We start from the raw sequence: 26,985 nt of genomic DNA on the forward strand, positions 1-26,985 counted from the left end.
GAGGACCTCATTAAGGTATTAGCTTCATCGCTTTCCTGTGGCAGTGATTCTGCAGTTCTGTTCAGGATGGGTCAGCACGAAAAGTACTCATTTTGCACTTTTGGCTGTTGATTTCCATACAGTGGCCAAATTTTTGAATTCTGAGAAACTAAACAAAGAATTACTGTTTTCTTGATACTGGAGCTTGTGTTTATGTGCACAAATGTCATGTTTGAAGAACATCATCTTGCATATATGGAGCTGTAAGTTGTCTGATGTTTCTTCATTTCTGGAAAGCTTGTTTGAACATTCCAGGAGAAAATTCTGCTTGCTGTACCAATTTTACTTGCCTATGCTTTTGCCTTAAGAGTAAGAAACGTTGATGCCAGCCTTAATCCTAAACCTTTGTTATGAAAGCCAATATACAGGGTAATACAAAAATCTGTTGAACTGACGGTGCCCTGTCATGCTGAGAAAGCTCTCTGCTGTGTTTGTTTGTCACCTTCCTCAAGAGATGAAACAGCAAATGGGGCATTTTTTTTTTTCTTGGTGGCAACAGAGATGCTGCTTTAATGTCATCTCTGTCTTTTCCCGTCCCTGAGTGGCTCTTCAGAGCTGGCCATGCTGTCAGACCACAGGGATCCCGTGTTTGGGCAGGTGGTGCACTGCTGACAGTGGAATAGCTTCAATAGCAGGAGAGGTGGCAATATGCCCACCTATTTCAGATCTGTTTGAGGTTACTAAGCCTGATATTAAAGGCTACAGAGAATAAGCAGCTTTGATGAACCATCACTTTCATGATTTCTTCACATTTGTTATGACACTGTCTTGACAAAGACAAAATAGCTTTAGGGTACAGAATCAAAAAGAGGGTCTGAGACAGCTTTTCAATTGTGTTGCCTGTTCATATACTCCCCTGAATCAAGGCTTAACACTGTAACTTGGTAGTTACACCACCCTTCATGCTTGCATGCTTTGCACACCCTCATAGGAAATGCCAGCAGTTGGGTGCTTATGTATTTCAGAGCCATTATTGCCAGGGTCCTGAGCATTACAGCAAGCTCCAGTGGTTTAATACTTGGGCATTTTTTCTGCCATATTTTATGCATCCAAGAACCTGCTGTTACATAAAATACAATTTGAAGTATGATACTTCATTAGATGATTTTACAGTATTACAGCCACCCAAAAGCTTTGATGTAGAAGATAATTAGTAAAAAATTATGAGGAGACAAAGCATGGGTGGGCAGACAAGGCTAATGAGTCACAGTCAGCAGAAAGTATGAACGGAAGTAGTTAGCTGTCATTAATTTCCCAAGCATATTCCCATTGCATTTCTTCCCCAGGTATGAGTGGAAGACACATTTGCAGAGCCAGAAGTTTTTTCTCGTCTCCTTGTGTGGTTTGTCACACAGTTAGCAGTATCATTGCTGAATCACAATTTATTGATTTTTTAAAATCTCAGGTCATAAAAATCAGATTGATTCCAAAATAAGGACTAGTTTAAATAGTTGTTTTTCTCCTTTGTCTGAAAGATTCAAAAGAGTTTTTTGTTTAAGGGTAGTATTATCCATGTTAAGATGCTGAGATTCATTGCAGTACTGTTTTGAGCCTGTTTTCAGACTTCTGGCAGACTTCATGATTGTGCTGGGAATGGTAGTGAGCTTCATCATAAATTTAAACATATGTGCTGCTTCTGTGTCCCCCAAATGAACTCCGCACCCTAGTCTCTTCAGCATCTTTCCTCTTATCTATTGTTTCATCAAGAGAAGGGAAGAATCACTTAAAAGTAATTATTCAGTGTTTAACAACCCAGGATTTCCATATCAGTCATGACCCACCAAAACAGGTGTCACAAGGTCACAACAAAATTCTGTTGTTTTCATTTGAGCTAGCAAATCACTCTTCGTTTGTTCCTTTGTTTGGTTGGGTTTTTGTTTGGTTGGGGTTTTTTAATGTTTCTGAAGATGTTTTTGCTACAGAGTTTCAAGGCAACTGGTCATTTTCAGTTGTTTTGTATTTTGCTCAGGTCCTATGCATAACCTGCCTCATAGAGATAAGGTAGGAGGTGATGAGGAGGAAACTACACTGTATCTTGAAACCAAAGATACCATTAATTAAGCAGATAATAGTCCAGAAGTAAGTTCTGTGGGTCCATTGTTTAAGGAACAAAAAATGTGATATTGGAAAGACAAAATTATGAAAGGGTTTGGGCTGTTGAGGTTTTCTTTCCAGCTAATCACATATGCTATTAGTGTGTTCCTTTAATTCAACAGAAGGTGTTTTTTGAGTACATTATATCTGAATAATTTCTTCCCTGATGCTAACACTGCCCTTACCATTTCCCTTGCAGTTCATCTGTATTCTGTTGCTGATATAATTTGCGGTTATTGTCTCAGATTCACAAAGCTGCCTTCCTGAGGAGTTAACAGGTTATCAGCTCTTGTAGTCATTTTTAATCATTGTGAAGAATCATATCTTTCTAATAAGTCAAGTGATTAATTATCATGCCCTTTTTATCAGTGTAAAGCCTGTCAGGGTTGTAGTGGCTTTCAATTACAACCTTTTGAGATTTACTTCGGTAGAATCCGGAATACTTACAGAAACAACTCCATAGTTAAGCAGACTTTTTCTCTGTACAAATTATTATCATCTCACTTATTGTTCTATTTATTTACAAATAAAGACCAAATATCCTAAGTGGAACATATGAGAAAATAATAAGAAATTCCATTACTCCAATACTGAAGAAAAATTTGACATCAGAAGCTAAATAGAAGTGGAAATATATTATCCATTTGTATGATTAGAGAATAAGAGCCTTTCATAAGCCTAAAATAAATGAAATACCGATATGAAATTAGGAATGTGTTTTTCATTTATGAAGAGTTCTGAAGCAAGATGCTTTTGTCTTTTCTTAATAGCCTCACTTCAGACTCAATTGTTATAGATTACTGTGGAGATGTAATAGAACTATACAGCAGTGCAGGGAAAGAGGCAGAACAGTGCCTGGTAAACCAATTAAAGCATCAAGGAACTTTACACAGGGAGTGTGAAACTGCTTTATGGCAAGACATATTGCTTCCTTCTCCATAAATCAGTAGGAATGTTTGGCAAAAGAATTGAGGCAGTACAAGATACAGAAGTACTGAACATCTCTCAAAATCCATGTCACTTGGGGTGGCGACAGATACCTCTATCGCAAAATCCTGGTGTTCCTCATGCTAATGGATATTTTCCATGGACACATCACATGGCCCTGGTACAGTTCTTTTCCAGTCTATTCCTAGGGAAATAAATACATATGTGCCCCTTGCTGCTTTGGGAATTTTCATGTGGCCTTTGAATTGTTTCCCTCTGCCTTTTGTGTTTGCTATGTTCCTTGAGATGCCCCTGCTTTAACACTGTACTTGACAAGCTCCTTAACCTACTCAGTGGGAATGTAGACTCTGCTTTTACACTGTGGTATGAAAGAATTTATCCACAGAGGGAAAAATACAGCCCGTTTGAGAATTTACATAAATATCGGAAGGAATGAGAGGGGCACAAATGTCCTTCAGCAGTAATCACATTTTTGTTGCTATTAGTTTAACAAACCAAAAATGATTTTGCATTTCACTTAGGCCATTTGTTTTCCCAAAGGGGACTGTTCATGCCATTAAAAACTCTTTGTATGTGAAACAAGTGCATAAATAAAAAGACAACAGGTGAAAGAATTAATATTTATACTGTCAGATTCAGAGCATTATGAAATCTTTTTTATTATATTTTTTTCTATTTGAAATTGAAATAACCAACAAATAATGAACTTTCATATTGAGGAGGTGTTCTTACAGATAAAGCCTGCCACTAGACATGGGGATATGAGGATGCTTCTGCCAGTCTTAAAATCTTCTGAGCCAATTCTGACTTTAAGAGTAGTTGTCAGAAGGCATATTTCTCTGTCTAGCACACTTTGAAGGGATTGTTACCTAAAAAAAACGTTTTAGGTTTTTTCCCAAGTTCGTAACTTCTATCTGCAAAATACATTGATCACCCGAAATATTAATTACATGTGCAATCACAGTATTTCTAAGAGCATAAATTGTCTTTTTATGGCTTCAGCAACACAACTCACTTTCTATTGCCTCCTGTAGCTGATGTCCATTAAGCTAATTGTGTTCAAAAGTCACTATGATTTATTAATGCCTTGTGAATTCTAGTTTGCCTATTAATTCTAATTATTGCATCTGTTGTTACTGGGTTTTCTGAGTTCTGTGTATGAGTGGGAAATTCTCCCCAAATCCACCAAACTTTGCCATTGCAGAAAATTTTCATGTCCTGCTTTTTTTTTATTCCCAGTGCTGCCTTGCTGACACCATACTACTCGTCGCTTGGCTGGCAGTGCAAGACGTAGTAGGCTCTGAAATTGCTTCACGGTCCATCTCTGCAATAGATCAGCAAGGAGCTCTGAGATGAGGAGTGTAGCCTGCATCTCCTTTAAGATTTACTATGTCATATTCAGGTCTCTGTTCACATTTCTCTGAATATACAGGGATTTTTCTTGTCTACAGCACAAATAAAATAATCCTTTCTTTAATCCTGTCAATACCAGTCCTGCAAATAGCCAGTAGAGGCCACTGTCCTGGTGACTGAGGTCTTTCTCATGTGCAGGTGCACCCAGAAGCTTCCAACTTTTACAAATATAGAGTGCAGCATACAATCTGGCTAATTCATGAAGACAGAGAAGTACATTTGTCAACTGGCACAGAACTCACAGACAGAGATACTAGAATTCTCTGTCTAGCTCTGCCTTTATTCTTGATATTTCCTCGCCTAAGACTGAAAAATTTCTTGCTTTCATTTTCCTATGGGCTAAAGTTCAGTTACTGCAATTTTATAAGGTTCTTGAAGTATTACTAAAGAAATTTAAAATCTTCCTAAGGTACTAATAATGTTAGGCTATATCTATCAGAACAAGCTACCAGCTCTGATAGATAACTGAAGTATAAAAGCCCAGGTTAAGAAAGTCACTTTAATTTACATAGTCTGAACAGGGAATCCATAATACTGCTTACCAGGCTTTTAAACCTCCATACTCAAAAGATATGCAGGGACAGGTCCTTAAATTTCAGGTACAGGGCTGAGCATATTGCTTCTTTAATAAGTAATTATGGTACCTGTTGATGTATTTGCTGGCTGAATTCAAAGCATAAGTGCTTTTGGGAATTTTTTGATGAGTAATGGAAGATAACATACCCCTCTCTTTTTCCCCATCTAAGGAAACCACTTTAAAAATTGCCCAAAAGAAGTGGCTGAATGACAGAATTGGTTGATTCCTTGCAACTAAATTGTGTGACACTCCCTCTAGTTGAATTTTTTTTATGGCAGTGTTGTTAGTAGTTAAATATTTTTAATAGCGTTACCTCAGTAATACAGGAGCCAGCCAAAATTGTCTCATTTTTTCCCCTATAGATTATTGCAATGTCACTAGGATGCATCATCACAGCAGCAGGGATTCATCTATCTATATTTAGGTATCTGTTACTATGGATCTGATTGTCTGGATTCTGTTTCTCATTGGTACAAGCAAATAGATACTCTGGGGTGCAATTCATCTCATATTCAGATAGCTGTCAAAAAACAAGTCAGAGGAGTAGTTAGGTTTTAGATGCCTGTGGGAATCTGGTGTTAAATGAGATGGTTTCCCACCTGGTATGTTTATGTCTTGACATTTCTACATCAACATAATTTCCCAACTGGTAGTTGTCAAACACTGGAGAATTTTAGATATTTTTAAACTTAACTGGAAGTGTGAGTGAGTCAGATTTAAGTGATATAAATGTTTTCATTTCTCATTTTAGTCTCACCAATGGAGAATCTTACACTTTTCTATCTTGTCCCTTTGAATTATATAGGCTGTAAGGAAATGTGGAACAGAATGTATTAAGGGACTGCATTCCCTTACAAGAAATTATCAGCAAACACTTCAAATTGCCTCAGCTATTAGAAAAAATGCTTTAGTTTGAAGGTATGTTATTGAAATGGCACTTCCCATCACCATTAGCAGCGCCTGCACAGAAAAGCTGTGTGTAATACCTTTCCATACAACAGATTTCTCGAAGCAGGTGTTCAGCCGCCCAGCTTGAATAACAGTTTGAATTGGACATATAGTTAACTGGTCCCAGTTTTGCGGTAAATTCAGCATGTGTTCATCACCACTTAAAATACCATCCTTGGCATTTATTACTTTTTAATGAAGTGGATCATCACTGTAATAGTTTAAAACCTTGAATGCCAAATTCTGGCATCTTGCAACTGCTGCCCAGTACCATGTTTTCATGTATAGTATTCCTGCGTCATGGAGGGCTAAAAAAAGGAGACTATATTCAAGGGAAGCTGCTGAGGTGAAACTTCCTCTTGAACCACTATCATATGTTACTGCAATGCTATATAATCCAAGTTTGCTCTTTTTTAGAAAACATATAAGCTTCAATTATACACAGGAATACATAGTAGTTGGTGTAATCTGTGTGTTTCACCAGGACATTACAGCAATAGTATATTGCTTACAATCTAATATTTAAAATAAGAGCATCTAATCAATATATTTTTCCATTTTTTAAGCTAGTGACTATTCTAAACACCATGTTGCATTTGAAACTCAAAATTCTGAAACTTATAGAATTAGAAATCTGACCACAAGAATGTTAATTAGGGGCATATCCTGAATAATTGGGGAGGGCTAGCTACACTTTCTTACAGCTTCTTATAATAGAAGTTGCTTGGAACTGAAAGTTCAATTTGTATTAATGAGGGAAATCATTCTTTATGCTGTACATTAGGATGATAAAATGTGTATTCATTGACTAGACTACAGGTAGGATTATGATGAATTCAAGGGCTGTCAAAATAATAATCTGGCTTTACCTGCCACCGGTAAAGTCCATGAGATGATACCTTGCCTTCTGTATTTGACGCCTGCTTTGCAAATCCGGTTTTGTAATGCCTCACCAAGCCCATGATCCTTTCCCAAGGGTTGGTGTGACCACATCCTCTGACTGGAGTTCTGCCTTCTGCTTGACATCATCATCACTCCTTTTGTTTTATCGGTGTCTCTTCTATACATACTCTCATGGATATCCCGTGTAAATACATGTAAATTCAGTTTATTCTTTCCATTTCCTCCTAATTTTCTAGGCAACATGGTGATGTGGATCACATGGATTTTCAGTGGTGCATGAAGTTGACCAACTGGTTCTGACATATTTGATAGATTTTCAGAAAAAAAAAATTCAAGTCTAAGAAGGAAGGCATTGTCAGTGCTGTTTTATATGATTCTTATATAAATTCTGATTCTTATATAGATTCAAGATCCTATCACTTGAGCCAAATAGAAATCTCTGGATATGTTCACATGATCTTCAGATACCTCGTTAATCCATTTTAAAATACTGTTTGTAATCAAAGTTACCAGTCCTCGGCTGAAACAGCATAGAGTATAGTGTGCTGCTTGTAGTCTCATACAGTGCAAAAGGATTCATTTAGTTGTCAGGGAGCACAAAGGACAACTTATACTTATTTTCAGCTGCATAACGAACTGATGAGGCTTTTGATTTCTGAGTGATCAGTAAAAGGTATGACAGATTATGTATTTCACTGGATTGAGGTATTTAGTTATACCTAAATTTAATTGTTATCCTACAGCCTTAGAGTTAAGATCGTATTGGGCTATTGTTGCTAGTTCTTGCTGTTGTGCTGTTTGAAAAGTCATCTGGGAAATGTAGTATCAGTTATACTTGTTCCCTGTTGGCAGAGTAATTTAGTAGGTGGCTAATTAATAAAGTTCCACCCCCCACACGCACATTCCCCTTGCAATTAAATATCAGCGTAGTTTCCCAGGTCAATATTTCAAGGCAGTGCTGATGAGAGAAGATGTCAAGTTATAATAAAAGTAGTTCATGTTAGTAAGTAAATTTAACACATACTTACTCCAACTGACAAAATTATGGAACAACTAGATTTTCAGAAAGTTAATTGGATATTGAATCCTCTGAATCATTTCAAGTGAGATGAGAAAGTCTTTCCTCAAAGATGAGGATGTAATCTAGAGATAAATTAAATGCTGACCACAAGCTGAATTAATAAATAAGATAAGCAAAACTTCAGTGGGGAAGATTAGGATTATTTTATGTCGGCAATTAGACAATTTGTGCTTAAAGTACCAAAACATACTGGCATGCTGAAATACAACATTTCTGTAGTACTTCAGTTGCATTTGCAAGCTCTCAAGTAATGTATGTGCTAGATATACCAGTGCAGTCAGTGGGCCCACAGAAGACACAACCTCAAGAAGAATCTCTAGTATTTCTGTGTTTTAGTACTTCTCAGTCTTTCATTCATTTCCAAGGGCATTAGTTGTTTGATTTTTATTAGGTTTGGGTTTGTTTTTTTTTTTCACTGAAAGATGCACAGTTATCAATACATGGAGCCTTCTGTTCCTCACCTAACATTAAGTATTCCCTGAGGGGCTGTTCTGGTAGGTGTTCTCTGCTGAAGATTTGCCTTAGGAGTCTGAAATTCCTACAAGAAGAGCACATATCTTTATTTCAGAGTCATCATAGGCTATCACACTGGTTGATGCTTACGCACATTCTGCTTCATTAACTGTTCCACATTTGTTTCCTTCTCTTGCCAGACTGCTTAAGCCAGATCCCTGGTGTAACTCCATTAAAGTCTGCATCAGTTTCAGTCAGAAGACAGATGGCCTCATGCCCTATTCCCTTCCTTTCTGTGATGTACAAATTATGTCTTGAATACTTCTTTCAAATGTTACCAAATACTGACTGCACACTTGTCTTTCTAATAAAATCAGAAATATTACAATTTTTTCTATACTGGATTTAGAAAATTCATGGTGCTGGAGAGAAAACAACTAGACATGGGAGTGTGAGCACAGCTTGAGAAGTCATTAATGGACAGCAGTAGTCCCCTATGGACTTTCTATTCCCACTAAATCTGAGCCTGTACTGTGCATTTGCATATTCTTAAGGTATGACCTAGGACAGTTAATAATAGGCACATTTAATCTCAAAGAAATAGTAAAAGGAGTCTAGAAGCTTTTAAATGTTGATGGATAGTGTAACTCTAATCACATGTGTAATCTAATCTAATAAAGTAGCTTCCTGTTGATCATCATCTTGGAGAGGGTCAAAAGCTTCCATTCTGAAAGACAGCATGATCATCTGTGGGTTTCTCCATCTCTGATTTCAGCTGCAGAAAGGTGTGGGAACATTTCAGACAGTATAATGGTATGTGTTACATGGCAAACCCACATGTACAACTGCAGTGTTGGACAAATTGAAGTTACATGTGTTATCTAGATCTTAGTAGTTATGTGATGCTTTTAAGATTTCTTCTTCCTACATCATTTGTGTGTATGTTCTGTATTCTGCATACAGAATGTATATTCTACACATTGTAATCTTTACATTAACTTGGAATAACTGGTAAGTGAAACATACAACAAATCCACTATTCTTTATTAGCTAATTATTTGATTTGGAGTCCCAGCATTCAGCAGTTCAAGCAAATAATGTAGAATTACTCATTACATGAGAACTACCATAAAGGGTAAGAATTAAAGATTCTGCCTATTTCGGTCTCTTCTTTCTGATAGCTCTATCAAGCATGAGTGACAAATGTATTGGATCCATAACCGCATCCAGACATAGGGTCATTGACTCAAACTGTCCCTAATGTTTGACTTCCATTTTCTCTTCTGGAACATTATATGAGCAGTAATATGTATTGCCAAGCTATCAGCTTTTCCATGGTGGCAAGAATGTTAATGTCTACTGTTGCTGTATTTCCATTTGTTTTTTTTTAGTTTGTGCATTTTTTTCTCAAATGTGTCAGCAGTACAGTAGAAGTATTTGAGTGTTCCAAGTGACCAAAGCTGCTGCTTAGCTAAGCCTTGAGTTTCCCTACCTTCCTCTTGGTTATATCTTATGAATCATTTAACAAAACCCATTTAAAAGCAGAAATTGAAATCCTGATCCCAAAGAAGTCAAAACTTCTAGTGGTCTATGATAATACCCGGTGTTTCATCATTAAAAGATAAATATCTGTAAAAATGTGGCCATTTTTAAATTTGTGCAGTCTCTGGTATAGGTACTTAGTAGTTCTCATACCAGTAATGACTCTTGATGGAGGCTGACATTTCTACGGCAATTTTTAAGGCTGCCAATTAATGCCATCAGAGGAAGTTGTGGATAAACAGCATTTTACAGGATCAACACTCCAGCTGTAACACTCTGGGATTCTAAGTATGATGAAAAACTTGTTTGAGATTACTCACAGAAAAGAGAGACTGTATGGTCATTTTATTTTACTGCAAAAACCTGATAGTCCACTGCCAGTAAACACAAACATCACTCTTCTATATTTGTAGTCATGAGCCTCCCGAGCTTCCTCTTCATTTGTTTACTTTCTCAGGCTGCAAGTTAATAACAAGTGTCAGTAAAGCCCTTCTAGCCATGGCCTTTTGGCTTTGTCCTGTTTCATTATAAAACCAAATGATCCAGAAATCCACCTGAAAATGTAGTTAAGTGATACGAAATTTACAAACACTAACAAATTACCGGTAGCAGAACATGCTGAGTTTCAAATCATCCTGCAGCCAGAGAGACTGCTAAATTAATTAGCCTGATAGAAAACTTCAAGGAGAAGCTACTGGGACAATCCACTGAAAGGACGAAAGAAAGATTTCTTCTGCAATGATGACATTGGGACTTTGACACTTACTGTGCTGAAGTGTTTGCCAAGCCCTTAAAAAAATCTATCTATATATTAATGTCAGTGTACCACCATCCACCTACAACAATTACTAAGAGCCAGTAGTAAAGGTTATACACATACTAATGGCCATGTCACATATAGATTCTTCCATGTTTAAGGAGCTTATTATGTCTAATAAATATCTTGACTGTTATTGACTGTTCAGCTCATGTTAAAAGATTTGATATGGTATTATTCCTTTAGGAAAAAAAAAAAAATCATGAAAATTTGTGGGCCACTTAAAACCCTGTAGGGCATGAAATTGATACTGTGTGAGAAAGAGAGAAAGGAATTCCCTCATTAGGTCTTGCACATTAGTACAAAGGCTGTTGTGCTAGTTTAATCTGAGTTCTTCTGATATATCCTCGTAGCTCATTTATACCAGACATGCACATGGAATAATACATTAAAATACTGATATTTCTTTTAATTATGTTTTTTTAATGTCTCCACTTTTTTTTTTTTTTTTTCCTATGCATATGTATTGTGTATGAGAGAGCAAGGGACAATTATGTAAGTAGGTGAATTAAATATCCTGAACTGAAACACTGACTCCCTGCTTCCAAATTGTGATGTGTAACATAATGGCCCTCAAGCATTATGGTCAGAATAACATTTTTACTCTCTTGTTGATGAACTTAACAGTATTGAACAATAAGCCTGCCTCTGTGGCAACAGTGAAAGATGATGCGACAGTGTTTCTTTCCAACGCTTGTGATATGGTCGACTGGATTATAATTTAACTGCTGCTTAGGGTTACTGGTTTGTATAGCTGATCCCCCCTTTTATATCTCAGTAAAGAATGTTACTTTAATATCCAAAGTGTTGAAAAAGGGTCAGAACACAGAACATGAAGCTGTTAGTTAGTTTTGTCTCTCCTGCACACCTAATATATTCAGGTTGTCTACAGTGTTTTCTCTGATATGGATTAGTGTGCATGAAAATTTCAAGTTAGGTTTTCTGGTAGTGACTCTGTCCTGGAAAGTACTATGAAATCAGCTGGAAAAATGATCTTGTCCAAATTAGAAATGCAAATGCAGTCATCATGTCAGACAAACACATTTTCTCTGAACAGATTTTAATGTTTGACTATGGTAAAATCAAGCTAAATTCATTTTCCAGTTCAGTGTCAGCCCAAGTAACTCAGGTGGATATTGCAAACCCCACAGGGGAGGGAGGAGGAATCAGAAAGCAGCAGAGATAATCCCTCATTGTCAGTCCATCTTACTGTATGTCTTGCACCGCCCTCTTCTTGCAGTCGAGAAGACCTCTTTGTAGTGATGCACCCTTATTAAAATGTCAATTTACTGATTAAAACAAATAGAAATATATTTAGCAGAAGAAACAGTGGGATGGATAAATCAAGCTGAAATACAATTTGTGTTCCCTTAACATCACAGCACATTTATATAAATGGAATTTTTTTTTCTGCCTAGTACTAGGGTCACAGTTATATTGTCTCTATCTTCTGATTGTAATTTTTCAACAAGGATCTTGCTTGAAAAATTGGAAAAGCATCTGGCATTATTTGGTATTCCCTCCAATCTGAGATCCACTGTTTATGCTCTTGGATTTTCCATGTTCACTGGGAATGGTGAAGTCTAGAAAGGGATGGCAGTTACAGTCATATCTTTTCAGATTAAAACTGAAGTTAATAAATATAGAAATATAGCAGTAGTTTCTGCTAGTGTTGTCTCTCTTTCTTATCTCCTATATCCAAACCACTGTAACACTGTTTCTTGCTCTTCACATTATTCTTGTCTCAAATTTGGGCAGTGCCTCCAGACATGTCTAGAGATAGATCAGACACATTGGCTTTGGAAATATAATGTATATTCCCTGAGAGAGAGTAAAACCCAGTTTCCAATTCAATTGTTACTTTGTGTTTGAATTATTCAGCATTACTGACGCACATGGTTCTTTTTTATTAGAACTCTATGTTTTGTATCTTTGTTCTGATAAAAAGTAACATGTACATCAGGAACCCTGAATAATTCAGTGTTACTTCATAACTCAGGAAGCTTACTCTTTTCCAAGACATTTCTTGCCTAGATGTTCTAGAAATCAAGCAATTCTCTTATGAACAGTTGTTCCTCTGTTGTAGAAGTGGATTTTAGCTACCATGCTGAGTGCAAAGTTACAGAATTTGCTGTCGTATTGCCTGAGGCAGCCTTGACTCTTTCTCTGTGGGAAAAGGACAAAACATTTTAGTTATTCGAGACAGTAACTCAAGTATCCACAAGGAACTATTCCAACTTTAATTCTTCATAGAGGATCTTCTTTCAGAATTACTTTAAGCATTGGCAAGAGAAATAGTATTTCTCTTCTCTCAGATGAGGTCTTCATTAATGTATCATTTTTTGAGAAACATAAAGCATTTTGATTAAAATTTTAAATTATTTAAAGCCTTCTAAACATTGGTTTTGTGTGTTTAAAAATTATCGATCCCTTATCAGAAGACCTATCGAGATGTACTGGAATTCATTAACGAGACTAGAATTTTAGCATTTGCCAGAGAACTATCGAAAGACAACTGCAAAGTGTGCTGATTTAGAAGCAGCTCTACAGAGGTCACCTTTTGTTTTTAAAAATTAATTTTGAGGTCTCAAAACCAAGAGAGGAACTGTAGACTGTGTGAATTAAAAGCTGATCATCAGTTTCCACACTTATGTAACAACTAAAGTGTAGCAAGAGAAAACCTTGTAGAAAGAACTCAGTGTTAGTTTCTTTTCCTTCTGTGTGTATTGTTCTGCAGGGCCATACAAGTCCTATAACTTCATGTTTTCATTGGTGTCATACCACTGGACACTTCTAAATTGCAACACTGATGCTCTTCCTTGTGACCACTTTCTGTCTTCCAGCACATTTGACAATCTGCTTTTTCCACTTCTGAGGTCAGCTGCTTATTTTACCCTTTCATTTCATTCTAGGCAGAAAAGTCACCAATCTCCTACTGTTTAGAAGACCCCAGTCTCAAAATTTCTACCTTTGGCACAATTACAGCAATTGCTGGTCAATTCCAGCAGAGTGGAGTTAATTTTTACAAAATGGTTTTGTAGTTTATGAATTTTCATCTTTATTTGTTTCACATTAGATTCTCTCTTACACTGTGGAGTGAGGAATGGTATTGGATATTCACTGATTTTCACAGTATTTGTGTCTGTTAAGTTCATATTAGAAGAAGGAATTTTCTTTGCTGTATTTATATTTACTATACTTTAGAGCCAGGCAGGAGAGGTGTCTGCCCTTTCATTTATTTCCTATTTAAGCCTGTTCCAGATATCAATTATGTGACTAACTGATTATCTGTAGAGGAGCTTCATCTTTTCCTGCTTAGGTGATTCCTCTTAAATACAACGAAAATTACATTAGAAAACAATCTATCAAGATAGCCAGCCCCCAGCCAATTTATACTTTTGATGGTTTTGTGTTGTACAGATTTCTAGATTATGCACAAGCCATGTGTAGCAGCAGCAGCTGTAGGGATTTTTTTTCTTATGTCTCATGGCTAAAATCCGTATAAGTTTGTAATTATAGTGGTTTCTTCTGACAATAAATTCTTTACCTCTAAAATTACAAATTGTGATTTTTCTATTTCATCCCTAATCCAGAGGTGTTCTGAAGAATGCTGCCCATCTTGTAAGGTTTTCCACTGTGGTATCAGGTTGACAGGAACTGTTTCCATGTGATAGGATTGAAACTGCTGTCTTTTCATGATGAAATCAGTCTTTACAAAGACTTTTATTTTTGCGTTTGTTTTGCTCAGTGCACACTAAAGCTAATGTAATATGGAAACAAATCTTCCTCCGTTGATGTAGAAAATTAAGTGTTTTACCTATGTTTCCATGGAGACAATCAGACTGCCACAAATGAACTTGAAAAGGCTCTGAGTTCTGCAGAATTTAGCTGTTTTGAAATGACTACATTACGAGTCATTCACAGAGATCCTTTGCTTGTCTTCTGTGATGTCTTCCAGGAGTCCTGGGGTGATTTCTAGACAGTAAGTATTACTACCCCCATTTTAAATGTTGAAAAAGAGAGGGAGGTATAGAGTGACTAATTCACTTATCCCAAGCCACAAAATGGTCAATGATAGAACAAGAACACAACATAAGAGTCTCCTTTCCTTCCTGCCCATTGACTAGGACAGCCACTGCCCATGCATTAAGATGCTAAGAATGCTAAGAGCAAGTGTAAAGTTAGTAATTCTTCCATGGCATAATGTTTCAAAGAATGCTATCCATATTGTACCTTATTAATTAAACATAAAATGAGCTCCTATATTTTATACTCAGTAGCTGATAAAGTTTGGAGCCAAAATCTGTTTCATTTATCCTAAAAAATAAGCAAAGGAACTTAATGGAAAAGGTAGAGGTTTTCTCATTTCAAGGTCTGAATATCTTAGCTAGTTGAACATTTAAATACGAGAATGTAGAGATATGCAGGGGGCCTAGCTGGGAATTGTTGTAACTGTAACAACATTGACATTCAGTCTGTCGACAAATAGAGCAAACTCATCGGCCTTTCAGAGAATTCATATCCAGAATTTTTATTGCTTGCCTAGGTCTCTACAATGCTGTGTTAGAAAAGAATTGTAATTATGCATATTGAAATACTGATTTGTAAAAACAGTCATTTGCTCCTTATTTTTACTTTTGCTGATGGATTCATTAATAGCAGTGATGCACTTTTATTTCTGCATTATCTCTGAAAAATAAGCATTAAAAGATATATGTTATTCATGTTTTCAAATGAGATTTAATGACATAAAATACCTAATGAAGAATAATATTTGATTGGTAATGGATTTTTCTGTATGAAAAATACAGAGGAGTTCTATATTGTTTCATTTTTTTTTTCTTACTCATAGTTCACAGTATTACACTTCATTATAGTTTTTAATCAAAGTTGGAAAACAGTTCAGTATCTCATGAGCTAGCTATCTGAGTTAAATTGCGGTCATTTTTTCCCCATTGTATTAGTGCTTCGGTTAAAGTATAAATTACAACAAATTCAGAAGTATAAAAGAAGTGTTTTCATGACATACAATGCAACTTCTCTCCAAGCTAATCAAAATATGTGTTTGCATTCATTTGAAATGGGAAAGGTGTATCTTTAATTATGCATGAATAATTTAAAATATCATTTTCTGAAAAAGGAATAACCTGTTTTGTTTTTATTTGCCTTAGAGTAAAATAATTTCTATAAAATGAAATCCCACTAAATTAATGATAATTCACTCTAGTGTAATAGAAAGCGGTCTAGGTCATTTCACATGAGAAATTATATCCAGCATTTCAAAAGTATCATAGGATTGTCAAGGCATTCAGAAATCTCAAAGTTATCTTCAATAGACTTTTTTTTTTTTTTTAAGAATGATTTGGAGTCTTTTGTATGGCTTTGATTTTTTAAAATCTTTGTAGTTTATATTTTCAGTATTTCCTCAGCAACAATTAAAATAAAATCTTGCTAACTTTTGGAGAGAAAAACAAGATTCTGTTGTGGTACTAGGATCTGGACATGTAAGGGGATCAGCTGGTATCACAAGAACCCAAGTTCAATCACAGATATGAAAAATGCAGCCTCCACTTCTTACAAAACTAAAATATGACTTACAGTCATTTCACAAGATATCAGCTACCTAGTTTTACCAGTGTGGAAATCCAAGTGCTTTCCCACTCTTTCCCTCACACTCATTTACTAGAAAATTGAGCTTGAAATTCTGAGGGAGCATATTTCGTCCTGGAAGAGGTATGGCTGGGCTGGGGCTGGGGGTCAGTAATGGCTCTCCTGCAGACTGAGCCATGACTGCTTTGGCTGAGGAGTGAAAAGCTGGTAGGATGGAAAACATCTGGAGCATCAGGATGCCCAGGGTTAGAGATGTTTCTCTATGTTGTTACAGGGTACATTTGAAAAGCAAGCAGAGAGCTGAGGCTGGCCTAATGGAACAGTCATGATTTTAGCTCTGCTCCTGTTAAGACAGATAATTCAGAATTGCATCCTCCCATCAAGGCAGAAGCAGATGTGTCTTCATTTCTGCATGTTCCCCCAGTTAAAGATTAGACCTATCTTCTGAAGCTCTCCACTTACACCCCAGGAAGTTTGAAGCTGGATCACCCCAGGGGCTTGGGGAGCTCTAAACCAGAAGCTGTAGAGCTGCTGTCATTAAGCATATGCCAAAGTCCTGTGAGTCCCAGAGAATGGGGTTATTTTTGTATCCTCACTACTTCCTGGAACTAATAATTGAATGGAATATCTGACCAATGTCCTTCTGTCTGTAGGAATTTTAGGTCTGTTTTGCCTTCAGCTTACCAGGATATACAGAAACACACCCTCAGGTATGACACACGCAAGCGCAAATTATCACACAGTAGAAGTGCGTGTGTCTACTAACTAGAATTTAGAGAAGCATCATGGCACTGGTGCCAGATCATACTTTATTGAACCGATGTGAGTGCTCTGTGCTTGCATCTTGGTTGAACTTTTGCCTTGCAGGCAGGGGAGCTGTTTGTGAACAGTGCACCTGGTGCTAGCTGGGAAACAAAGCAAGTACCAAGCTCTATTTGACAGCTTCTTTTTTTCCAGTGGATGTTTGTTTTTTCTTTTTCAGTTTCAAAAGGAAGTGTTAAAAAGATAAATGTATTAGCTAAGCATACCTAAGTATATGAAATATTTTAAATCTGCCCCAGTGTAGAGAAGTATGTGAGATACATTTGCAGTATATTGAGACATAAATCATAATGTTTCATTGTCAGAAATCAAACCAGGAGCTTCTCTTTTATGACTCTTTAGCAAATCAGCTTTGGTCTTGCACATGTCTCTCTACTAGTTGCTAGCCAAATACCCTCATTGATGGTTGTGGCTGATTACCACATGCACCAATGGAAGCACATTTCCTAACTCATAGTCCTATCTTTTTTTTTTTTATTTTCTTTGCTTACTTTCACTGCATCAGATTTCTCTATATTTATCACAGAAATTCATTTAAATACTCAGGTTCTTATCCTTTGCTTCAGAAAGGAAATCTGTAGAGTCCTTTGAAGCATCTTTTGCCTTAGATGGCCCTTAGCAATGTCAAAAGCAATTATATGTCAGTTATAAGAAATTATTTTTGAAAGTGCCTGTAAAAATTAAAATAGATGTTTCTGTGCACTGTACCAATGTCTTCAGCCACTCAAATGTTAGAGTACTCCAAAACAAAAGTATACAGAAATACTATGCTGTGATGGAACAAATGCTGACAGTTTGAGATGCTACTGTTGAACTGCCTTGAGAAATTCCATTTACTGAAAATAATTCACATACATGTTTGAAACATTCAGGCCTACGGTAATTAATTTTCAGCTGAATTGATTTCTGTATGCAAATTGCTCTGAGTAATTATACAGAGAGGGAACATGCAAGAGAGAAAGAGAGTCTTAAATATCTGAGCTTGTTAATCGAAGACATGTTCTCCCTTAGACTTGGGGGAGGGCTAACACCAATTTTCTCCCTAATGAAGCAGAATGATTTATGCCAAGATTTGCAAAAGCAGAATAAAAACCATTGGTAATTATTGGCAATTGATGGGGGAGTGGGGTGTAATCTGTTATTAAATAACATTTTTAAAAAACAGAATTATTAACAATACCAGCTCTGAGAAGAAATGTTACACTTAGCTACAATAAACAGCATAGTCTTAGCCACTAGACATGGCCACTTACCAACCCATAAAATAAGAAAATCTGGGGAAAGTGTGCAGGCAGAAACTTTCTGAATGACTGGAAGTCCATCACAGGTTTACCTGGGTGTCTTGTTCATACAAGGGCGATGGGATAGTCCTGTTGCACTTGGATTAGGCTCCACTGACAGTCTAACCTCAGCACATGGACTGGTTGGAGTTTACCACAGGAGCATTGAAAACTATCATGTTTTCCCAGAGAAGCAAAGTAATGTTCATCTGAGTGTTCTTTAAGTTAATATGTACGGTCATGTTCACTGTTAGAAAAAAAAAAAAAAAAACATAAATTCATCATGTACTTTAAAGCTGAGTAGAAGCTCTAATTCTGGAGAAAGTCTATGGTTTACTTCAAACAACTGAAATATTAAAACCAAAACTGATTTTAGCCATCATGTGTTAGCTATCATGTGTTGAAAACATGCCTTTTCCTAGCAAAAATCAAGGGCAAAGTTTGTAGGGATTTTTATTAATACATGTATAAGCTGGCTGTATGGCTTCTTACGCATTTACTGTACAACAGTTTTCATGGAACTACATAGCAAAATTCATCCTAGTCACTACTTTGGTGCTCTGATCACACTTCCTCTTTGGCTGTCACCATATTTTAAGTGGAGACAAGATGCTGGTTTGAAACATTGCCTCTTTGATCCAATGTTTGCCATGAGCTGCCATTTGAGCTTTGTGCTGAGTGGGGAGGAAGGCAGGTGAGGAGTCAGCCGTCCACCCCACCTGCCCAGCCCAGCTCACATTCGCAGCTTTCTCATTCCCCTGCCCTTGCTGCAGGCTTGTACAGCCAGGAGCTGTGCTTTCCTTCTTGTGCTTGCTTGTGGAGTGGAATCAAGTAATACATAATAATACTGAAATGCACACCTATAATGTAATGCATCATTTAATTGAGAAGCTTTCACTTATTGTCAATCTCTTTTGTCTTAAAATATGCACTAGGATCTCTGCATCGAAGACAGCAGGTCCCATTTTCCAGTTCATCATACCTTTCTTAACAGATGTTCTTCTTTTCTCATATAGTCAGAACAGTTCCAAGGGGATTGCATAAAAGCAAATGCTCTTGACATTTCATTATGCAGAAGTATTTTTGTCATTGAGTGATCATAGTACTTATTGTCAGGCAATTTTGAAAACAAAAAAAACCCCAATATTTACATAATGCCATTTCTTTTTGATTGTGTAGTTTGTTTCAGCTCCACTAAACAGCTATGCATTTGAAATTACTCTCTTCCCCCAAACAAATGGTCATAAAAACAGAATCAAGCTCATAAATCTTGCTGTGAACTAGTTGTACGGTTTCTGCAGGATTACACATCCATTGCTGCAAGACATTGAAAGTATTTATTTATTATCACCCTTTTAAAGTCAGATGTGTGAAAAATAAATTTACTCTGTTGTGATTAACACAAAGACCCACAGCTGCAGCATATAGAGCTACAGTCTTATAGAGCAACTTCTCCCTGTACTGCCATTGTCTGAACTAAGGATTTTCCTGCAAGTCATAAGTCTTATTTTATAGTGGTAATATGTAAAAACACAAAACGTAATAGAAAAGTATCTCAAACACTGTTGTTAGGTCTTTGTCCAACACTGATTTATATTGCAAACTCACAGCCTCTGGTGAATGGTACAGGGAGAGGAGAGGAAAGTGTTTACAGTTCATAAGTGAACAGTGTCTGGTCTGCTTGTGGAGCTGGGAGGGAAAGGGATAGGGGATGCAATTGGTGCTTGTAATCCTTTTGGTATTGGAAAGAGATGTCAACATGCCATTAGGAGATTGTTAATCGTCTGATGCAATCCCTGATGTTTATTGTTTACTAATTATTCTGGTATCTCTATGAGTTAACCACAGAAGATTTATAGTTTTAAGAGGGAACTTAGGTTGCTAAGCATAATAAAAGCTTGACCAAAAAAAGGAATGCAAGTCTTTTGTCTCCTAATGACAGAAATTCTGATTCTGCACCTCTATTTTGTATAAATGGGTTTAGCACAGGTTTTGGGTCACTGCCTACATATGAAAGCCTTTCCCCCTTGTAGTGCAATCAGCTGACCTACAGAGTACAGTTTTCTTACAGAAATATTGTGGCCAATGAAGCAGAAACTTTAGCCCATCTAAACACTTCTTCACCTGTGCTCTGCCAGACAGGAAGAGACTTCACAGCTCAGAGTACAAGGACTGCTGGCCAGAAAACAAATATCAGTGGCAGAAACATAAAGCTGTTAAGTGATGAAGAGTAAGACCTGTGAGCCAAGATAAAAGCCAGAAATTCTGAATTTTTGCAGGACAAAATACTTCTGAAAAATATTATACTGAGAGATGTGCAGTACTATGTTTCCCTGTATTTCAGACAGTTGTGTTCTGGAGTGGATAGTTCCCCTGGAGACCAAGTGTACACAGATTTGAACATGGGAAAAGCTCAGGACAGGAAATTATGCAGCCTAGGTTCACAAAAAAATAGACAGGTTGACTGAAGTGGGTTTTCATCAAAGCATTTATGTTCACGTGAAAACTTTCATTACCATACTGGCTGGACACATATGTCCTCCAAAAATTTTGGACCAGTTCTCAGACACTGTCGGGTCAGATTAACTAACCATATCAATTTCACCTTCAGTCTAAAGAAAACGTGGAAAAATGTTCACATATTAAAGCCAGGCTTGAGGTATTTTTTGTTATTACTCTGCAGACAGGCCTGAGTAACTGTGTGCAGACTCCTTGACATAGAAAAGGGATGGCTGTAGTTTTCCTTGCAAGCTGATAAAATAGCATTTTTATAACAAAAAACTTTTTTTTCTCACTCCTCTTCCCACTTTCATTTATTTATTTGTACTTTTTGCTCTTCGTTTTCAAAGATTCAATACTGATTGCTTTAGGACAAAAAGAACTGTGATAACAAATATGGTTGTTGTTTCATCTTATTCTCAAGGGTCTTTCCTTCTGCAGATGATGAGCATCTGCTCCTAGTCATGTAGAAATCTGATTAACAAAGCATGATCTTTGATTAGCATATTTCAGAAATTGTTTCTTATTATGAGCTCTCCTTAGGGCTTGTGTTTCTTAGCAGTAGAACAACCTTCCAAACTTATATAACATGTTGAGGAACTTTGCAGACATATAAATCCCTATTTTGACCCTTTATGTTCGTATGTGTTGTGGATTAGGCCTGGTTGGCAGCCAACCACAATGCAGCAGCTCTCTCTCCCTTCCCCTCCGGCAATGAGAAGGGACAGAGATCCAGGCTTGGGGTTCGAGATAGGACTGGGATGGGGGAAAATCCCCCTTTTATGATCACGAGCAAAAGGCAGACTCGTTAGGGGAAGAAAAAAAAGAACATACATTTATTACAGACACTAACAACACATAACAGAGTAGGACAGTGAGAAGCATTGCCACATCTTGAGAACACCTTCCCCCCACCCCTCCCTTCTTCCCGGGCTCAGTTCTGCTCCTGATATCTCTACCTCCTCCCCCAGTGGCGCAGGGGCAGGGAATGGGGGGTGCAGTCAGTGCTGCCACTTCCTTCATCTTCGGTGAGCGGAGTGTCTGAAACTTGTTCCTCCTGCTCCATCGTGGTCCCCCTCTCACAGCAGACAGTCCTCCACAAACTTTCTCCAACTTGAATTCCTCCCATGGGCCACAGCATTCCCCACACTGCTCCGTCATGGGTCACTAACTTCCTCCAACTGGATTCCCTCCCACGGCTGCAGCCCTTCCCGAGCTGCTCCGGCGTGGGACTCCCCCGCATGCTGCAATCCTCCCAGCACTGAATTACAGCAGCGGGGCTACCTTTTCCCATGAGACCCCGGCCTTCTTTGGGCACAGAAACTTGATCAGGCGAGCAGGAGCAACAGGCCATAAATCAATGTCTGCTCCACGGGGGTCTCTGCTCCGGCACGCCTCCACCCTCCTTTCTTCCTCCATTCCTCCACTGACCTTGGTGTTCAGGCAGCTGCAGCAACTCCTCCTCACAAGTCCCACTGCTCCTCACCACGTCCCTTCTTAAATACGTTATCGCAGAGGCGCAGCCGACCACCAAAAAACTCCACCACTCACTCAACCCAGAACAGTATGGATCATGCATTCTGCATAAGTGGAAAAAATTCTCAAGAAATAATAATCCACATTGTGGGGGTTTTTGCTGTCTTCTGACAAAGCCCAGGGTTTTCCTTGTATTTAATAAATTTCATTCTACTGTTTTGAACTGTATGTAAGGGCTGTTTGTAATGAATAATAAATGATGCTTCTATAGCCTGTTCCATTTAAGGACCTTCATGAGCTTTTCTACCATGAATGAAATAATTCATCCAACACACAGGTGGGGAAAGCTTTATTTATTATTATTGCCAGCATTATTATTCTTTTCAGATTTTAGAAACTAGACACTGAGGTAGAGAAAAGTTGAGGCCTGATTTAAAAGGAAATACAGACCCGGGTTTCCCACCACAGCTTTTCCCATTCCTTTGCTTCAAACTGATGGCCATTCAACAATATTTTTCTTTTTCAATACACAATTTTTTAATTGCAAAATATTTAAAAGTTATGTTTCTTTTAACAATAATGTATTGCGTGATGTTATTTCAGAATTTACATACTTCAGAACTGTATGTATTTTTGTTGCCTTAGAAGACCTAAGGAGTTCCTGAAGTGGATATAAGTCTTCAATTAAAATAAATATTATTGTGAAAAAAATGCTAAGTATTGAAACTGTGCATGATGCCACATAGACTATGTAGGCCTAAATCTTGCTTCTGTTATGCATGCCAAGCTAGTGTTGACTTTCAGGGCTAAACCCACATCCCATTTATGCAGGCTCTGGCTGACAGAGAACTATGAACACAAGGCCAGAGAGCAGTTGCTAGCAGCCCAGCAATGTTGGCAGCTATTAGCCCTGGGCTCCTAGCCAATTTGCACAATGGTTTCTGTCGATGCAGCATTTTGCATCAAGGATGTGTCACCAGCAAAGCAGAAAACATGCATGTGCCCCAGCAAAAGAGCAAGGCCAGCTGCAAGTGAGCAAAAGTTCTGGTCATTACATTTTTTTGTGTGGACATGACCTTTGAATTACGTTAGCCCACTGAAACCATGATCTGGTGACCCTTCACACTCCAAGTGGTGCTTACTTATTAAAGGCTTTGCAGAAGGAGAGTGTCTCACTTTGTTTTGCAGTTTAAGAATATCTAGGTGGACAGACTGGTAAGGAAACTGTGGCTTGCCATTTAAATCCTTGTCAAATATCTGCCTCAATTTTTAACTCAGTCTCCAGTGAGAGCAAAGTAAGAGGATTAAGAATGTATATCTCACCAGCTGTGTTCTGGGTGTGTAAAGAGCAGGGCATGGGCTGATTCTCATGTGCCTGTTAGTCTAACTTAGAAAAGACACCAAAAAGCAACAGAAAAATCCCCCTGAAGAGACCCTTCAGCCTTTGGTCTTTGCAACAGGACAGACTCTGGCCCCAATGGCAACTCATTGGTTGTTGATGCCTTGTTTTGTGTTGCAGGAAACAGATGGTCTTTTCTCCTTCCTTGCTCACTTCACCTTTTCTATCAGTTTTAATGGCTTTAAAAGAAAAAGCTTTTAACACTTCTGTTTTGTTTTTACCGTTTTCAGTGTTTTGCACCAAAGGCATTCCACTAAATACATATGCACTAGTGAAGCTCAATTGCCCATCACAAATGTGTAAGGGGTGTTAATGCAGTAAGAGCTTGCAGCTATGGCTGTTTGAACCAACACAGAACAGCTGCAGCACTTCAGCACTGCAGGAAAACAGAAGAATCTTCTGCTTGTTGGAAGTACATTTGCTGTCATATAAAGAAATTTGGTACATAGCAAACTGAAACTTCTCGTACTTCAAATAGTATCCTTTAAAAGTTTCTTTGATTGTTCAAATAAAAGTGGGAAACTCAGTTATCATAATGTGCAATAAGAGCTTTATACAGTCCCAATAATGAAACTAAGATTTTCTCATTTCCAAGAGTGGCCCATTATGTGGGGAGGAAGGGGAGACTTAAAATGGGATTTGAGAACACATTGAAGAGGAACAGTAAGTCAAATCCATGACAAAATAATGTCCAAAAAAAAGGTTATCTAAAAATCACTTCTTAAACAAAGGTGAAATTTCTCTGTATGGCTGTAACTTCCCTTCTTCTGAAGTATTCACATAACTATTTTGTGGATATTTGTAATTCATCCTGGCAGATATATCTTATTGCTGATCTTTAGAAGCATAGTTTTGTAAGAGAATGAATTTAGATAGATAGCATTTCAAATGGGACTTGATTGCAGAAAAGTATTTATAAGAGATTTTCTCAGGTGGGATTGGTGCTCTAATTGGAGTGGTATCCAGACTAGCACTGTATCACTCCTCTTTTTGTATTTCAAAGATTACCAAATCACCACTCATTTAAGGAAACAGTCTATAGAAACTCGGCAGGAGCAGATAGGCTTGTACAATGGCAGGACAGCAAATACTGTCTGCTTCTGTAGGGACCAGGAGGCTGCTCTGGAGCCTGCACCAGTGCCTGATGCACCAGCATCTTCTTGCCTCTGTGAAGGGACAGCTCCTGCCTCCACTGAGAACAGACCCTCTTGCTTGCTTTGGGTGCTAAACAGGATGATCCCAAACCAAACACTAATTTTAGCACATCAGACCTCTGATACATGCTTAATATCCTCATTTATTTGAGGAGAGGTGAAAGGTATGTGCTGTTTATTAGAACCTAGTGTAATATGCCATCTGCTAATTTCTTCATTTAGTGTTAGGAGACATCTTTATGTATAGAGAAAAAAATAAAGGGGCTCTTCAGACTCTCACTGCTCCTTTGGGATTGTGTTTGTTGCATCTGGGGAAAATGGTTCATCGTAAGCTAAATGAGGATCTTTGCCAGAGCCTCCTGTTAGAATAGTGACAGTGTATCACTGTGCCATTTCAGTCCTCGAGTACTCTTTTCAGATAAGCATGTCACATGTGTGTGTGCATGTGCACATGTGTGTTAATCTTTGAGTCCTGGCGAAATGCCACTTTTGGTGCTTACTTTCTGTCTGCTGGTCTTTAAGTCTATTTGTGTCATCATTAGGATACAGCATTATTCACTCCTTCAAGTCCACTGTTGTACTGCCTTGCACTACACTGTTACAGAGAGGTGGATTTTAATGGGAGGACTGATAAATGGATATGTTCAGGAGGAAGGTTTGTGAGATCTTTCCTAATCAAAACTGTAAAGTGGATAAACCCTCATACCGTGCACTTCCCAAGGCAGGATGGCATGTAACGTTTGCGCATTTTTGAATCCTGGCTAGCTGCAGTTCCTCAAATCATCCATCACATTAGAGGGAGAGAAGCTCACTTTACTGCCGCCATGTCCTTTTCTCCAGCAACTTAAGACTTGTTGAAAGGAAGATTAACCACTGTATTATTCATCTTGTGGCTGCCTGAAGTACTGAAGAAACATTTCTGGGCTATGTGTCCCTGTCTGTCCCCAGGTCCTGTTAGGCTATGGGAGAAAATTACAAAGCAGCAGTGATCATTCCTTGGGGGACCACAGCCTCAGACCAAAGCAGGGGTGCTACCACCAAGAGGGGGAATATCGGATAGTGTTGGAAGGAGAATAAAGAGTGTAAGGACTGACTTTAGAGGAAGGACTTTTCCTGTGGAGCATCAGCAGGGTCAACAGTTTGGGTATATTTGCTCTGAGATAGCAGCTCATCATGCTCTCTAATCCCACTTCTGACAGCACTGCTGGAGATGTAAAATTGTATAAATTTTATTTTATTGTTATTATTTTATTGTTATTACTGCTCTTCTACTAAAACATTTTAAATACAGGAGATGCTTATCTGTAAAAATTAAAAATAATTTCTACAAAATAATATACTTGTTATACAGTATCTGTGAAATTTAATTTTTTAGCAGTTTTTTGCCAGTTATTAGTTTCTAAAATACTAGTAGTTTTTTCATTGTGAGTGTATTTTATTCCACCATAACTTCTCTATGAAATGAACAGCACGATATAGGATATTATACTGGAATTTTATCCAAAAGTATCAAGTCTAATATTAATGTGAATGCCAAGTTAGACTCAAATCACCATTCAGTAAAGAGTCTTTAAGCTCTACATCTATCTTTCTACTTAAACATCTCTAACATGCAGTCTGAAAACAATGGCACATACTATAAAATTACAAAGTATTTATTCACTCAGATGTGGGTGTGTTGATTCTAACCAGTTGTCATCTGTCAACTAAGAGATAACTTTCTATGCATTTCTCATTTTCTTTTTTAATATGTCCATTTTTTACAGCCCTTGATCCATCCAAAGATCCATGTTTGAAGGTGAAGTGCAGCCCACATAAAGTGTGTGTCACTCATGACTATGAAACTGCTATTTGTGTAAGCCGCAAGCAGCTGGTACACAGGTAAGGAAATGTTATGGTTTTTGAGGTTTTTGTGTCTTCATAGACATCC

General features: G+C 37.7%; 1 protein-coding gene across 2 annotated transcripts in view; it reads left to right on the plus strand.

Moving 5' to 3' along the window:
• Window positions 1-26,985, plus strand: part of SPOCK1 (SPARC (osteonectin), cwcv and kazal like domains proteoglycan 1) — a 322,834-nt gene that overhangs the window by 163,728 nt on the left and 132,121 nt on the right. For both annotated transcript variants that reach the window (XM_033006056.2, XM_033006057.2), the window contains one exon: window positions 26,822-26,936. In XM_033006056.2, the coding sequence (XP_032861947.1) occupies window positions 26,822-26,936 (115 nt within the window). The remainder of the gene's footprint in view (window positions 1-26,821; window positions 26,937-26,985) is intronic.

The sequence above is a fragment of the Tyto alba genome, unplaced genomic scaffold, assembly GCF_018691265.1.
Source record: "Tyto alba isolate M040663 unplaced genomic scaffold, T.alba_DEE_v4.0 Super-Scaffold_17, whole genome shotgun sequence".
NCBI lineage: Eukaryota > Metazoa > Chordata > Aves > Strigiformes > Tytonidae > Tyto > Tyto alba.